A 14,983-nucleotide genomic window follows, 5' to 3' on the forward strand; every position below is an offset into this window, starting at 1 on the left:
GTATGTGTGTGTGTGTACTCACCTATCTGTACTTGCAGGGGTTGAGCTTTGGCTCTTTGGTCCCGCATCTCAACTGTCAACCAACTGGTGTACAGATTCCTGAGCCTACTGGACTCTATCATATCTACATTTAAAACTGTGTATGGAGTCAGCTTCCACCACATCATTGCCTAATTCATTCCATCCGTTAACTACTCTGACACTGAAAAAGTTCTTTCTAACGTCCCTGTGGCTCGTGTGGGTACTCAGTTTCAACCTGTGTCCCCTTGTTCGCGTCCCACCAGTGTTGAATAGTTTATCCTTGTTTACCCGGTCGATTCGCCTGAGGATTTTGTAGGTTGTGATCATGTCTCCCCTTACTCTTCTGTCTTCCAGTGTCGCAAGGTGCATTTCCCGCAGCCTTTCCTCGTAACTCATGCCTCTTAGTTCTGGGACTAGTCTAGTGGCATACCTTTGGACTTTTTCCAGCTTCGTCTTGTGCTTGACAAGGTACGGGCTCCATGCTGGGGCCGCATACTCCAGGATTGGTCTTACATATGTGGTGTACAAAATTCTGAATGATTCCTTACACAGGTTCCTGAAGGCTGTTCTGATGTTAGCCAGCCTCGCATATGCCGCAGACGTTATTCTTTTTATGTGGGCTTCAGGAGACAGGTTTGGTGTGATATCAACTCCTAGATCTTTCTCTCTATCCGTTTCATTAAGTACTTCATCTCCTATTCTGTATCCTGTGTCTGGCCTCCTGTTTCCACTGCCTAGTTTCATTACTTTGCATTTACTCGGGTTGAACTTCAAGTGAGTGTGTGTGTGTGTGTGTGTGTGTGTGTGTGTGTGTGTGTGTGTGTGTGTGTGTGTGTGTGTGTGTGTGTGTGTGTGTGTGTGTGTGTGTAAGCTCTCTTGAATCCTGTCGGTGTACCGAGGTATTTTTTGTATAATTCAGCGTAGGTGCCGACTCCGGGTCCTGTTGACGTTCCCAGACTGGTTCTGATAAGCTAAGCACCGGCAACCACGCCTCTTACTACCCACCCAGTCACTGCGCCAAGTCTGTACAGTACTTGACTCCAATTTGTACCGTACCTGACTCCAATCTGTAACTTACTTAAATCCAAATTGTCCACTTTATCAGTTCCCCTCAGTATCCTTGTACGTTGTGATTATGTCCTCTCTACTTCTTACCTTCTCCAGGGTTGCGAAATCTAGTACCATTAACCTATCCTCAGAGCTTTAATCCTTCCTAGCTCTGGCAATAAACGTGTTGCAATCCTTGGTACTTTTTCATTTTAGGTTTTATGCTTCATATGGTGTGGATTTCAGGCAGGTGATGCATATTCCAATGTTGGTCTAACAAGGCTATGTAAAGTGTCTTAAAACAATCTTTATTTAGGGTTCTAAACGACGTTCCAGTTTTTTATCAGCATCCCATTTGAGTTCTTCAAATGGGGGAAGCCTAGCCAACCATTTTCAAATATAGCTTTGGGTAGGGTCGTAGATTTTGGCGCCGGAGAAAAGATGCAACGTTGAAGATGCTCGGATGCAAGAACGGGACATGAACCTGCCAATCAACTTATGACCCGAGGTCACGTGCCTATATCGTGATGGATTTGCAGTTGCACAACGCGTCCTGCCGTTGTGAGGAGTCAAGGACAGTGTGATAGCACAATGAGTGACCTATTTAATCTACCGGATGAAGATTTTGTCTACAAGTCCGAGAGTTTCAGGACCACGGTGCAACTCTGAACCACTTGGCGGTCGAGAACCTTTATACTGCAAGAACCAACTGCACGAGATCTCGGGTGGAGGCTCTTGTGTATGATCACTCCACAGCCTTCTCCGTGACCTCTGCCACACTAAATAACAGTCCTGGTCAACGGAGAATAGGGTCTCTCGAGGTAAGAGAGAGTGCAGTGAACAGGCACAGTCAGTCAGTAAGAATTATAGTTGCACCAGTGACATTTTGACGAGTGACACCCTGCAGGTCAGGGCCACATCACTAGTAGGGAGAAATTGAGGTGAATGCTTGAGTTTCTCGAGGCATCACACTGTTACATATAATTATCATAAGGTCTTTCTTTTATTCTTCCAGCAACCGGAGTTTAATTTGTTAGTAGCCTCGTGTCCCAGAGGACCCAGGTGTCCTTGGCTCCAGGTGTCCCCCCAAATTACTAGTTGCCATAGGGAGACACCGTGTGGAAGAGGCTACAGACTGAACACAATTATTGGTTTACATGCGAGGCAGGGGGAAACTCTGGCAGTGTTGACACCGGACGATGTGCCTAGCTCCACGGTGCCACTGCCGGTGTAGTGCCAAGGCAGAGTAATGCACTAAGTTCATGAGTGGTTTTTTTTTTTGGGGGGGGAGAGTACCTAATCTTTCTATTGTCATCGGTGGCTATTCTGAGAGCCCCGTTTGTGGTATATGATGTGCATTTGGCACATCACTCCTCTTCTCTAAGAAGAGAAGTCTTCTTCTTCTTTCTCTAAGAAGAAAGACTTGTCTTTCCTTAACTAAAAAATCAGCCTAGAATACACATCTCAAAACTTTGGTTACATAGAGTACAGAGGTCGCAATAATAACACAGCAATTTGAATCTGGAACAGTGTCAAGACTTACCTCACACACAAGAAGCAGCTCTGTTAAGTTAATGTTCTCTTACGCTGCAGGGCATGTTAGGATGTTGTAGAGGGCGTGACACAGCTGGCCGCAAGCAACGGAACACAGGGCGTGACACAGATCAGGACACGCAAGCAGCGGAGAACAGGGCGTGACAGGTTGGAGGACGCCGTGGACTCTGAGATATGCAGTGTTCAGCGTATATTGGTACACATCGGAACTCACAAATCAACACGTCACAAAGGAAATAGTGCGGGACCAACGCACTCAGTGGTTCAGAGTTCAGCACTACCTACTGTAACACCAACAGCTGCACCTCCAGCAATATCTACAGGTCTGAGCTGCCTCACTACGGCTGGACACACCTCGTGACAAGCGCTAAGCGCTTCTTCCCCTAAGAGTGTCACGTCTCCGGGCTCTCCGATCATGCGCACTGATGTTTCGAATGTTGCTGAACACTAGAGCATAAACGGCTTAAAGCTCTTCCTTTGTTGTTAGTAGTTTGTCTTGCGAGCCTCGTCTGCAACTGCTTTATGCAACGTTTTAAGAAATTTTTGTGTTTTTCATATATTTGTATATAAAGTTGTGAATTCAGTTGGACTTATTTTCTTCATCCAGTGTCCTCTTGTAGACTTTTCGTCAATTCCCGCCAATATTAAGCAAACTCCTTGTCCGCCCTACAGGGGTTTTCCTAGAATGTTGTAAGTCGTGATCAAGTCTCCTCTAGTTCTTCTATTTACCAATTGTGCACTGATCAGTTTTTAATTTATACTCACATCTAGCTCGTCTTACTTCTGGTATTAGTGAGGCAAGGTTCTGGTATATATGCGAGGCAAGATTATATATGTGAGGCAAGGTTATATATGCGAGCCAAGATTATATATGTGAGGCAAGGTTATATGTGAGGCAAGCTTTAGGCTTTGTACTACTGTGGCTTCACAAGATCAGGGCTTCATGGTTTAATAATAATAATAATAATAACTAATAATAATTAAATATATAAATAAATAATTATTATTATACAAATTATACTACATGCTCTCGTTCACATGGTGTACTGATCAGATAGCCTAACGTGTCAGAGGACCCACCAACAGAAATTTAAATTTCGTTTTTATGTCAAATTTCGGTTTATGTTAATTTCGTGACTTGCTATCATTTTCTAGTACGACAGTGTTTAGCCTTAGGTAGCGTATACGTCAAAATACCAGGTGCTCTTAGGCACCTGTTACGATAAGGTACTTTAGTACGACAGTTTCTTGACGTTAAGAACGCTGGCGAGAACGGGTTGGTCACAAACCGAGCGCCCAATACCGACTGACTACATTAATTCCATACATCATGAGTAATTCTCAAGACCTAAGGAGGGTAAAGAGAGAGAAAATAACACTAACAAAGTGATAAACGGAGTAGCAACTCTGCAGACAATTATCATATACATTATTTACAGAAAACGGAGTTATATTATCATAGACTGATCAATTTACAAAAGGGAAACTGCAGGAAGCAAAACCAGTCCTTAAAGGATTATGATGTTGCACTGCCAAAGGCTTATAAATAAGCTGTGCCATAACTTAATCTCGAATTCTTGCAAATAATTTTAATGCAAATTATTAACCAGTATATCGTGAATAATATCAATTTCTGTCACTAGGACCATTGGTGCCTCTAACCGCCGACCACAAGAGCAACACATAAGACTAGCACAAGGATTATCCATCACCTTTATTCTCAAGCGACACCGCAGAGAAGGCCTGAAGTTCTAGTTGGATACCAGTTCGGTGTCTCTGGAATCCGCCCTTATTGTGGATGATCGTGGCTCAGTTGGCAGGACTGCATGGTCCACAGTTCGAGGCTCTGATGGTCCTCAAGTGAATGAAACCCTTAATTTAGTTATACCTCAAATATTCCAGTGAGGAGGTCTGAGTGCTCTGGAAATAAATAAATGGAACATTTGGTTGTTGTGGAGACTCCTGTGTACGGCGTCGCAGGCAGGGAGTGGGTGACCCGGCTAGGAAGGGTCCACTTCACAGTTGATGAGGAAGGGGATGTGAAGCGTCTCGTTCAGTGTGTACAAAGGCTTTAATGGAAAACTGCTCATGTCCTGTTTATTGAACTGTGCAGCAGCTGTTATTTTTGTTTATGTGGTAAATGAAGCATTTACATGTTGCTAATGAAATACTGATAAGGTTCGTTTATTATCCGGGGACAGGAAGTCTGCTGGGAGTTATCGGGGCCTCACTAGGCACACAGCTTAACTATCCTCAGTTACTCAAGTTTCCAGTCGTGACTCAACTCTCTGCTTAGTCATGACTGTCTGTCTCACACTCTGGCTTATACAGGAGAAGCAGACACGAATCCTGCGCTCTCTCTCTCTCTCTCCCTCTCTCTCTCTGATCCGCAGGTCAGGATGTACACCATCAGGTCAGCACGTACACCAGCAGGTCAGCAGGTACACTATCAGGTCAAAAGGCACCATCAGGTCAGCAGGTACACTATCAGATCAGCAGCCACCAGCAGGTCAGCAGGTACACCAGCAGGTCAGGAGGTACACATAATGATGTGTACCAAGGGGGTACCATAACCAGGGATGGGACTGGTCGGTACACACACACTAGCAACATGAAATAATGAAGATAGTTCAACACAATACGTTTATGTTCAGAATGGTTCGGATCATTATATTCAACACTTTGCAGTGCATTGCTGCCTTACGCTATATTATATAATAACTTACAATACAGTAGGCACAGAAAAAATACAATTCAACTCCAAACATCGTGAATGCAACATCAATGGATTAAGGTAATCTGAGGGACTAAGATAATCTGAGTCACACCCTCCGCTCTCGTTGTTGTGTAAGATTGTTATTTATCAAAATTATTATCAATGCTCTCTTGCTCTTAATTGTATATTATACCAAATTAGAATAGTGTTGAAATTAAATACAGTGTTATACTGGTATCATGAATTTAAACCAGTACGATAAACTAAGTGACGGGAAATGTGCTTAAGTCTTCCCTATGCTGTACAAAGAGGAGGTATGCAGTACGATTTCCCTATACTCTGTGGAAATACTAGGACTGTAAGGAAGAGTGTGTGTGTTCGTGCCCGAGAGAGTGTGTTGGTACAGTGACTAGCGGAAGGTGGAGTGAAAGGCCGGGTGGAACTGGGTTGTCCATGGCCACGCTTCACTACGCACCATATACAGGCAGGGGGACTCCTTGCGTCCTTCTTGGCCCCAAACCGGCTGTCGCAGCACACTGACGCCACGCATACCACACTGACGCCACACAAATACCACACTGACGCCACGCATACCACACTGACGCCACACAAATACCACACTGACGCCACGCAAACACACACACGAGTTAACAGTAAAGAAACACTAATACGAGACACGGGTGCGAAGATAACTGATGTAAGCCATATTAAGAGCAAAATTTACATTTGTTAATATAACTCCAGACTGCTGACTCTGTGTTCTAATTTTGTTAGGTCCAAATATTGTACCACCTTCTTTTTAAGCTATATTTATAACATAATAATTTATATTATAGATAGCGTTTAATGAATCTGTTACATAAAATTAATTCGTATATCAGAGACTTTAGTATATTATTTTTGTAGAACAATTGTTTGAATACATGCATTAAAACATAATGTTCTTCAGTTATGGACGTATCTAACAAAAACGCATTCTTAAGGGAGAGTATATCTCACAGACCTGCGTTCATTAAGGACAGTGGAGAGTATATCTGATGGACATACTTTTTGGAGAGTCAGGGTAATAATGCCTTATATATGTAAAGACCCGAATGAAGTAATTAATGCAGGTATTGGTGAACCTTGAGAAGGGGGCCAACCCCGCCCCAGGCCAGGTGACTGACTGGTCACTAACCTGCGCACCTGTCCTGCCAACTTACACTCTAACCTGCCCCACCAACCTGCCCCACCAACCTGTCCCATCAACCTGTTCCACCAACCTGCCCCATCAACCTGCCCCATCAACCTGCCCCATCAGCATGCCTCATACTCCCCACACCCTAACCAACCCTATTAGCCTGTTTCAACAGCCTACCCTGCCAAACCAACTTTCCCAAACCATAAAATCTAGCCTACCAACGTGCCCAGCCCTTCCATTATCACCCGAATACCAGAAGCCACATTCTAATGAGATATATTCACACCACATTTTTTCATGCTATAATGGACCAAAATCTGTCTCAATTGGTAACAAAAGTACTGAAGATGCATTTTTTTATATCTCCAGGGACAAGACGAGATAATTAAGAAACCTCCAGTGGAGTCAATACCTGATTGTTATACACTGTAGGCGGTTGTAAACAATGAGTCTTGCTTGAGGCTGTTCTCGATGCTGACTGCAAGGAAGGAAAATCCATTAAGCTAGAGATTATTAATGTGGATATCCATCTTTCGTGTGAGATATAGGGACTAAATAATGGGGGGGGGGGTATGGGACTCGATTTAAAAAAAAATAATGTTAGATCAAATTTAACTCTTATCGATATGGTCTGAGGTGGTTTTGTGTTTTGCAGCACAAAAACAACAGCACGTCTCACTAGCTGTGTGTAGCTTGTTTTTTTGTGATAGTAATAATTACTATCACTAGTAATAATTATAGTAATATTAATAACGCAACAGCCGTTGTGTTCTTAACTATCCCTATCTAAAGTCTATTGACATCTTTTTTGAAGTACCTCAACCCGTCCTCTCGAGCGTTCTCAACGTCACTAAAATATTGTACTAACTTTCTGAAGCTAACTTAACAGAGGAACCCCGTCCAACCCAATGGGACGTGTGATGACGATGATCTAGACAGTCTGGCGGAAGGGGTTTGGAGACATATTGGGAAACGAGGATGCTCAACCGTTTTCACTACATTTTGAGAGGAGTAAGAGACAAAACTCATTTTTAAATGCTATATTCTGAAAACGTGTGATTGAAATATTTAATAATGTAGAGCTGAACAAAGCGGCACGACTATGGACAGGTGCAGAATCAGTTGTAAAACAAAATAATTATTTGAAATATGTATTTACAAATGCGATTTTTTGTTAATTCTAGCAATATTATTAAGCAATTAAGTGAGGGTTTTTATAACCACAATGGCGTGATATATCAATGAAAATATTTGGCTCCATTCTGAGGCAATGGAGTGACTCGAACCTGAACCTGCGTTCTGGTGATTCCCAGATAAAGAAGGTGTCTGGGGCTCACCAAAACGCACGTTCGAGTCACTCCATTGCCTATATAATTTAGCGTCATACAGGAGAGAGTACGGGCTCACCATAGCCCGTGCTACATGGACACTTCGTCCTGAGTAGCTAAATCTAAAACAACAACAACATCAGGAGAGAGCATATATACTGAATAGAGTAGCGGTCAAGGACTGGTGGGCTTTACAGCTTCCCACAACTGGATGGATTCCAGCTCCAGTCCCCGATAAGAGAACATCAGATATATCACAGTAAAATTCCAGCCATTAGGACAGTTCCGCTCTTCTGCGTTCACTTGTTAGACACAGATTATAGTAATAGTAATACTAATAATAATACTGCCATGTTCCCACCGACAGTGTGAACATAGTTTGCATTTACAAGAAGCAGTGGCAGTGGCACAACAAATATATCGGCACTTGCTCTCTCGTCATGGAGTGTTCCAGTTTCTTTTGTTAATGTTCTTACATTTTTACTTACTGCCGTTAGACAATGTAATTTTCATGCAAATTAAGAGCATTAGGATCGTAGGCGGCCCACCACTCCTCCTGGAGGCGGTCCTCCAACCTCTGCAGCGCCCACGCCTGAGTCAGATGACGGCGGGATGCTGACGTAGATGACAAGAGACCCGACGCCCGCACTTCCAAGTTGCTGAGATCGTGTTTGTTCTCGTGCGCCTGTAAGGAAAGGCCCTGAAGACTAAAACGAAGATTTTGCAAGCGGTCGTTGATCTTGCTGAAGGACTTGGCTAACTTAATAACTTCGGCGACGGCTCCCACTGAGCTGCTCCGAAGTGACAGCGCCTCCAGCCTGTCACAAGTCGTCAAGAGATTCGCCAATTGCCGTTCCTGCTTGGTATTTTCGCTAATTTTATCAACACCTGCTTCTTCCGACACTGTATCCTCTGTAGAACTTACAGATTCATTTTCCACTTCCCTGTTTATTGACTGAGCAGAGACTTCGTCTCGAATCGTGCCGGGATCCCAAGCCAATGGACTTAAACGTAAGCCAAGACTACCATCTCCACTGAACTTTTGAAACCAGATGGGACATTTGTTTCTTGTTTCTTCGTCACTGATTGCCGCCACCGCCTCAAATTCCGCTTTGTGAGTTAAACATCTGTCTGGTTGTGTCACACGATTGTTGAAAATCTCCTCCAGTTCCTGAAGCAGGGACTTCTCTGGCTGCGCCTCTGGTTGACACTCAGAGACGTCGTCGCTGACGTAGACACCACTGTCTCGCGAGGTGCAGCTTGTCATACTGTAACAGGCCTCGCTCTGAGGAGTGCTACACCTTGCCATACATTCATTTCTTGCAACAGGACTTTCTTCGGAAATCATTTCTCCTTCCGTCTCACTCTCACGTGACGATGACTTCGTCTCCTCTTTCTCAGTAATTAATTCTTCCTCAAAACCACTGTCGTTGAAGTTAGCCTCATTAGTAGTTATACGTTTCACAGAATTATTCTGATTTCGACGATTAGATGACCTTTTAACTTTCGAATTACAAGTTTCTTTATAATCGTGCCTCATATAGCTAAAATTTGAAGTACTTTGATATTTAATCTCCGTTTTCAGAGTCTCCTCAGCAAAGTTACTCTGGCCGTGGTCGGCGTCACTGAGCAAACTCTGCTTGTAAATTATCCCTTGAAGAGCTTCGATCTCCTCGCTGTACTCTGCCAGCCACTTCGAGTCGACAACTACCGGTTCCTTGGCCTGGCTTTGACTCAGCTCGGGGAACACCCACCCGAACTCCGTCTTGTGGCTGAAGTTCTTGATGACAAGACTCTCTGGGAACCCCGGGACGTCTGCAACGAAGCTCAGCTGGTCATCCTCCCTATGGGAGACAATAGGCTGCTGAGGACTGAAAAGATAATGTGTGAGTCACGTGCTAAAACAATTATAATTTGAAAAGCAGAATGATGAGGCAAGTTAGTAAGATTCACTAGTGAAAGATAGTGAGGCTAGGTTGTAAGATTCACTGGTGAATGATAATGAACCAAGTTAGTAATATTCACTGGTGAATGATGATGAGGTAAGTTAGCAATATTCACTGGTGAATGATAATGAGGCAATTAGTAAGATTCACTGGTGAATGATAAGCTAGCAAAACTAACTTACATTAAATACATAACTTACATTAACTTACATAACTATCTATTAAATAGAAAACGTGCACCTATAACACAAATGCCGATAACATCATCTATAACAACCCAAACCTTCCCCTACAACATTTAATACCATAATAAAGTTAATGAATCGGTATAGCAAACACATTTTGACCTTTAGACCTCATCCAAACTTTTATAGTTTTGAAATGGAGCAATTTAGCCAACTCGATATTTTTACTTGACTATGTTGACAAATTTATCTTTTCATTCCATTAAATGTTAAATCTATCCTTTAGCTCAATAAATCGTTATCACTATACTTTCACATTAAAAGGCTGCCAGCTCTGTCTTTTAGCTCCATAAGTTGCCATCTGTTTTTCAATCCTACTAATTTTCCATAAGCTGAAAAAAATCCCTTTTTTTTAAATGTGCCTTTGTGCAGCATGATGATAGGAGAGTGGAATTGATATTTTCTAAGAAACCACATTAATAATATAGAGCTGTCTGGATGTACAGGCAATATCTTTAGGCTGGCAACACGTACGTGATATTTAAGATGGGGTTTACGGCCTACAAACCTTTGGAGGGCTATTAAGATTACCACACTACCTTACAGCCTAACAAGTAAATTTAATCCTGAACGTAGTCCGAAACTGTCGAGGGATTAGTCCATGTTATGACCGACAGCTAAAAAACGGAGTCCAGGTTTGAAACTCGATTCTTATCTACATAGATAAGAACACACACACAAATACATTAGATAAAAAAGGTGGGATTCCACCAGCATAGTTCCCTTCCTGTCACACACACTTTCTCAAGTTATGTGTATCGTTGGTGTATTGAGTAAAGCGCACATAAAATATAATTACAATATATATATTATAGAGTTTCTACAGTTATAGAGCAACATATGTGTATTTCATGAAACGCTTCACTAGTCCTCTAACACAAGAACACATACACGCCCTTAGGCCCCCAGACTCCATACACAGTTTCAAGTGAAGATGTGATGCTGGGTACATATGGTGAGGGTGTGAGGAAGCTGTACACACATAGTGAGTGAGTGAAAGGAATCTGGGTGCAAGTAAGTCAGAGGAAGTTAGATACAAAATATGAGAGGAAACGAGCTTTGACCTTTAAGGAGTGCACTAGAAACAATAAGTATTTAGACCAGAGAGAACTGTAAAGCTGCCGCTTAGTTGGGTGGGTGTGGAGCAAGACTAGTAACTGTGACTCACCATATATGTAAAGTGCCTTGTATAGTGACTGTTGTGAGCCTCTTGTTGAATCACTTGTGATATAAACAGATTATCGATAAGTATATGTATTTATAGAAAATAAAATTGCATACCACCTGTTTAAACTCTTCTACAAATATTGAATTATATACTTAATGTGTTTATACTGTTGCATACACTCCAGTCTCCAAATATCACGTAAAAAATATTCAATCTTTGTCTAAATCTCTTCTACAATTCAGGAATGTTATATTTCAGCTAGTTTTAAGTGTTAACCCATTATCTTGAATATTGTCTACTTTTTTCACATTATGCTAGAAATGCTCTGCATCTTACTATTGTCTTTATGTATTGTACTTCCCAATGTGTGCTCCACTGTTCATGTATCATTTGTATGTATGCTTCTATACATAAAATATTATTATTATTCCCTGGAGCACGATCCACGAACGTGTTAACAACCAGGTCCCTAACTACTGCTGGGTGGATAGGGGCGAAGAGTTGAGGATCGGAAACTATTATAAGGTTATGGTGTTTACAGTCACGTCCCTGAACCCATTGTCTGCCTCTGTAGCCTCTGTAGCCTCTGTAGCCTACTCTACTACATCCAACAGCATGGGTATGAGGTACATAATCAATTTTAAAACAAGAAAATCAAACCATGTTACACTCATACATGTGTATGTAGTATACAGATGTCTTTCTTCTCGACACACAATTATGGATCCCGGGTTCGATTCCCGGGCAGGAGATGGGGTGGGTGCGTTTCTTTTCACTTTATGCATCTGTTCACCTAGCAGCAAATAGGTACCCAGGAGATAGGATAACTGTTTTAGTGTAGCATCCTGAAGATGCTTCCTGTCACTGGCAAAACAAGTCAAATTATAAACAAAAGTTGTACAAATACGTTAAAGCTACCCATAAGCAAAGCAAGTTTTCTATGAAACACTACTATAGGAAATGAAATGTTTTGCATAGATGACTCAAGTAAGCATGACTTATTCTTATCTTTAACTTCCCCCCGCTCCCCCCGGCGTCTCCAACAACCCTAATCTCGTCCATTTTTTATACCCGCATATCTTGCCCTTATCAAGATAACTCTTCTTGTCGCTATCGCTTTCCTTACGTCTAACAGATTCCATAATATTTCTTGTCAACAATCACAATCATAAACGCTATCCATATTGAATATTTTGTAATATATATATATTTTTTTATTTTTAAATAAATGAATTAGGTATCAACAATAACTTGAAGGAACAGCTAACAAGATGCCCAGAGCCAAGGATCTCTCCACATGTTGAAGGTCTCTTTGTAGCTTAGTCGTACATACTTTCTTTTAAATATAATTCAATATATGAATATACGAAAATTAGTTGTTTATTTAATTGACTTTAAGGTGAAACTAATTCATAATTGAATATATCTGACTGGATTACACTGTTACTCGTATATATGTTTCACTCTAAATTTGTAAGATGCAGATTAATACCATATAGTCAGACCTGTAAATTAATTTTAACTATATATATATATATATATATATATATATATATATATATATATATATATATATATATATATATATATATATATATATATATTAGTGTGTGTGTGTGTGTATTCTTACCTCATATTTATACCAATATTCACTGGTTTCGTTATGGCTCCTTCTGCTTTGTACATTCAAAGTTTATTATTATAATTTGTTTTATTTCCAAGACATTTCACCAGGATCATAAATTTCTCTTTCTCACTTGCGTCTGCGTGCCCCGTAGTGCCCAGTACACCACATGTTGGCTTTCACACTAAACATCTTGTGTCGTGTCCCTTTGAGTATGTCCATTCCTTGGGAAATAGGATTGGGTTTTCTAGGCTGTAGTGTCCTCCCTGAAGCAGGCCGGGGGGGGGGGGGGCACGTGCCCAGGACCTGTGTGGGCACGTGAGGAGAGCGGTGGGCAGCACGCTGGCTCGACGCCTTCTACTACTACACTGACTACACTGCTTGTCTAGCCAGCCGTGGCTGGGCACGTCCTATAATACCACTTACCATTATGCTTCGCTCTAATCTCATAAAAAACAACTTATCAGGCTGAGGAGCCATATACGTATCTTATCATCTAAAAGCATATTTTTTGGGTCATTTGGAATATTTAGTGTCTTAGTCTATTGATAAGTCTAGACTGGTATTTTACATAGCATTTCACAGTTGCATATTTCACTGCTAAAATCAATGAAATGTTTGTTTCTCTAACTTTCGCTCGGTTTGAGATGGGCACCAGTTTAGGTGACCTTACTGTGCGCTGTGCTATGACCATACAGTCTTATCAAGGTCACCTTAGCGTCTCACTGCTGGAGAGTAAATTAACATGACGAAGCTAATTGTCGTGTTATTGTCTTGTTGGGGGACACTTAGCTAAACAGTTATGGAAATTTTATCATCCTGGCAATGCTCAGTTCTCGGGCTTATTATGTATGTGCTTCTTTAATATACATACATATTACCGTTGATTACAGAGCGCATATTGAGGATGTGATAAATGACAAATTAAACTAGTCTTATTGGGCCCAAAGTTATGCAATGTAAGCTGTCGTGACTGATGCTGACGTCTGCCAAGAAGCAAGCTGATAAACACTTGGGTCTTATGCTCATACTAATATTTAAAGCTTTAAAACCATTTTATAAGAATACATTGATGAAATAAATATGCTTATTCATATTTATATCATAGAGATATATGCTTATGCCGTGCGTACGGATGAATATATTACAATGATGCAGATAACTTGTTATCTTTTGTAAATATATCTAAATGAAATTTCAATCATTGACAACATACGTGTGCTTTGGTTTGGTACTCAATATCCTGAAATGTAATTGATTCATAAATTCACTGACCTGAGCAATAGATATATTACACCGAAAATATATAAACGCGTAGAGAGCTGTGAGCGAAGTATTACGCACTATGCACTGTGATTAGAGGCAAGGTTGCCGGGTCTGACTAATCATAGTGCCACGGATGGTGCCACTCTGTCCTGTAAACACTGTTCTCGGGGCTTGTGAATAGTGAGTCCTTTGTATGGGGCGTCCTTCCCATGCACTTACATTAAAATTATAAATTTTACATTATAACCATTAATTTTGAATAATGTTGTGTTCAGTTCTTAGTAACACACACACACACACACACACACACACACACACACACACACACACACACACACACACACACACACACACACACACACACACACACACACACACACACACACACACACACACACACACGCACACACACACGCACACACACACGCACACACACACGCTCACACACACACACACACACACACACACACACACACACACACACACACACACACACACACACACACACACACACACACACACACAGATATCCTAACAGATATAGCATGGGAAACAGAGCTCAGGGGAAAGACGGCCCAAGATATGATGGATTACATCACGCAGAAGTGCAAGGACGCAGCAAACAAGTTTGTCCCAGTCCAAAAGGAAAACAGAGAAATGAAGATGAGAAACCCATGGTTTAATCAAAGATGTAGGCTAGCTAAGCAGCAAAGTAAAAGGGCATGGAGAAACTATAGGAATAACAGGACACTGGAGAGCAGAGAAAGATACCAGAATGCCAGGAATGAATATGTCAGGATGAGAAGAGAGGCAGAAAGACAATACGAAAATGACATCGCAAGCAAGGCAAAGACTCAGCCTAAATTGTTGCATAGCCACATTAGGAGA

General features: G+C 41.5%; 2 protein-coding genes and 1 long non-coding RNA gene across 5 annotated transcripts in view; 1 reads left to right on the top strand and 2 right to left on the bottom strand.

Moving 5' to 3' along the window:
- The window catches only part of LOC123746013 (proton-coupled zinc antiporter SLC30A2), a 77,794-nt gene extending 70,883 nt beyond the window's left edge, over nucleotides 1–6,911 (bottom strand). The window contains exon 1 of one of the 2 annotated variants that reach the window (XM_069321786.1): nucleotides 4,335–6,911. The gene's annotated coding sequence lies outside the window, so the exon portion shown is untranslated. Of the gene's footprint in view, nucleotides 1–2,611; nucleotides 3,496–4,334 lie in introns of those variants that run through there. The other variant, XM_069321785.1, reaches the window with a different exon arrangement.
- LOC138363025 (uncharacterized) overlaps nucleotides 1–14,983 on the top strand; it is a 439,332-nt gene that overhangs the window by 234,505 nt on the left and 189,844 nt on the right. The window lies entirely within an intron of this gene.
- On the bottom strand, nucleotides 7,544–13,215 carry LOC138349549 (girdin-like). 2 transcript variants are annotated; one of them, XM_045727157.2, is made up of 2 exons: nucleotides 12,836–13,215; nucleotides 7,544–9,690 (listed from the first exon to the last, which is right to left on the bottom strand). In XM_045727157.2, exons 1-2 carry the CDS (start codon nucleotides 12,889–12,891, stop codon nucleotides 8,340–8,342), a joined length of 1,407 nt encoding a protein of 468 aa, XP_045583113.2. In that variant the 5' UTR covers nucleotides 12,892–13,215; the 3' UTR covers nucleotides 7,544–8,339. The 2 variants fall into 2 exon arrangements, with proteins under 2 accessions (XP_045583113.2, XP_045583104.2); XM_045727148.2 differs by having other exon boundaries at nucleotides 7,544–9,717.

The sequence above is a fragment of the Procambarus clarkii genome, chromosome 10, assembly GCF_040958095.1.
Source record: "Procambarus clarkii isolate CNS0578487 chromosome 10, FALCON_Pclarkii_2.0, whole genome shotgun sequence".
Lineage (NCBI taxonomy): Eukaryota > Metazoa > Arthropoda > Malacostraca > Decapoda > Cambaridae > Procambarus > Procambarus clarkii.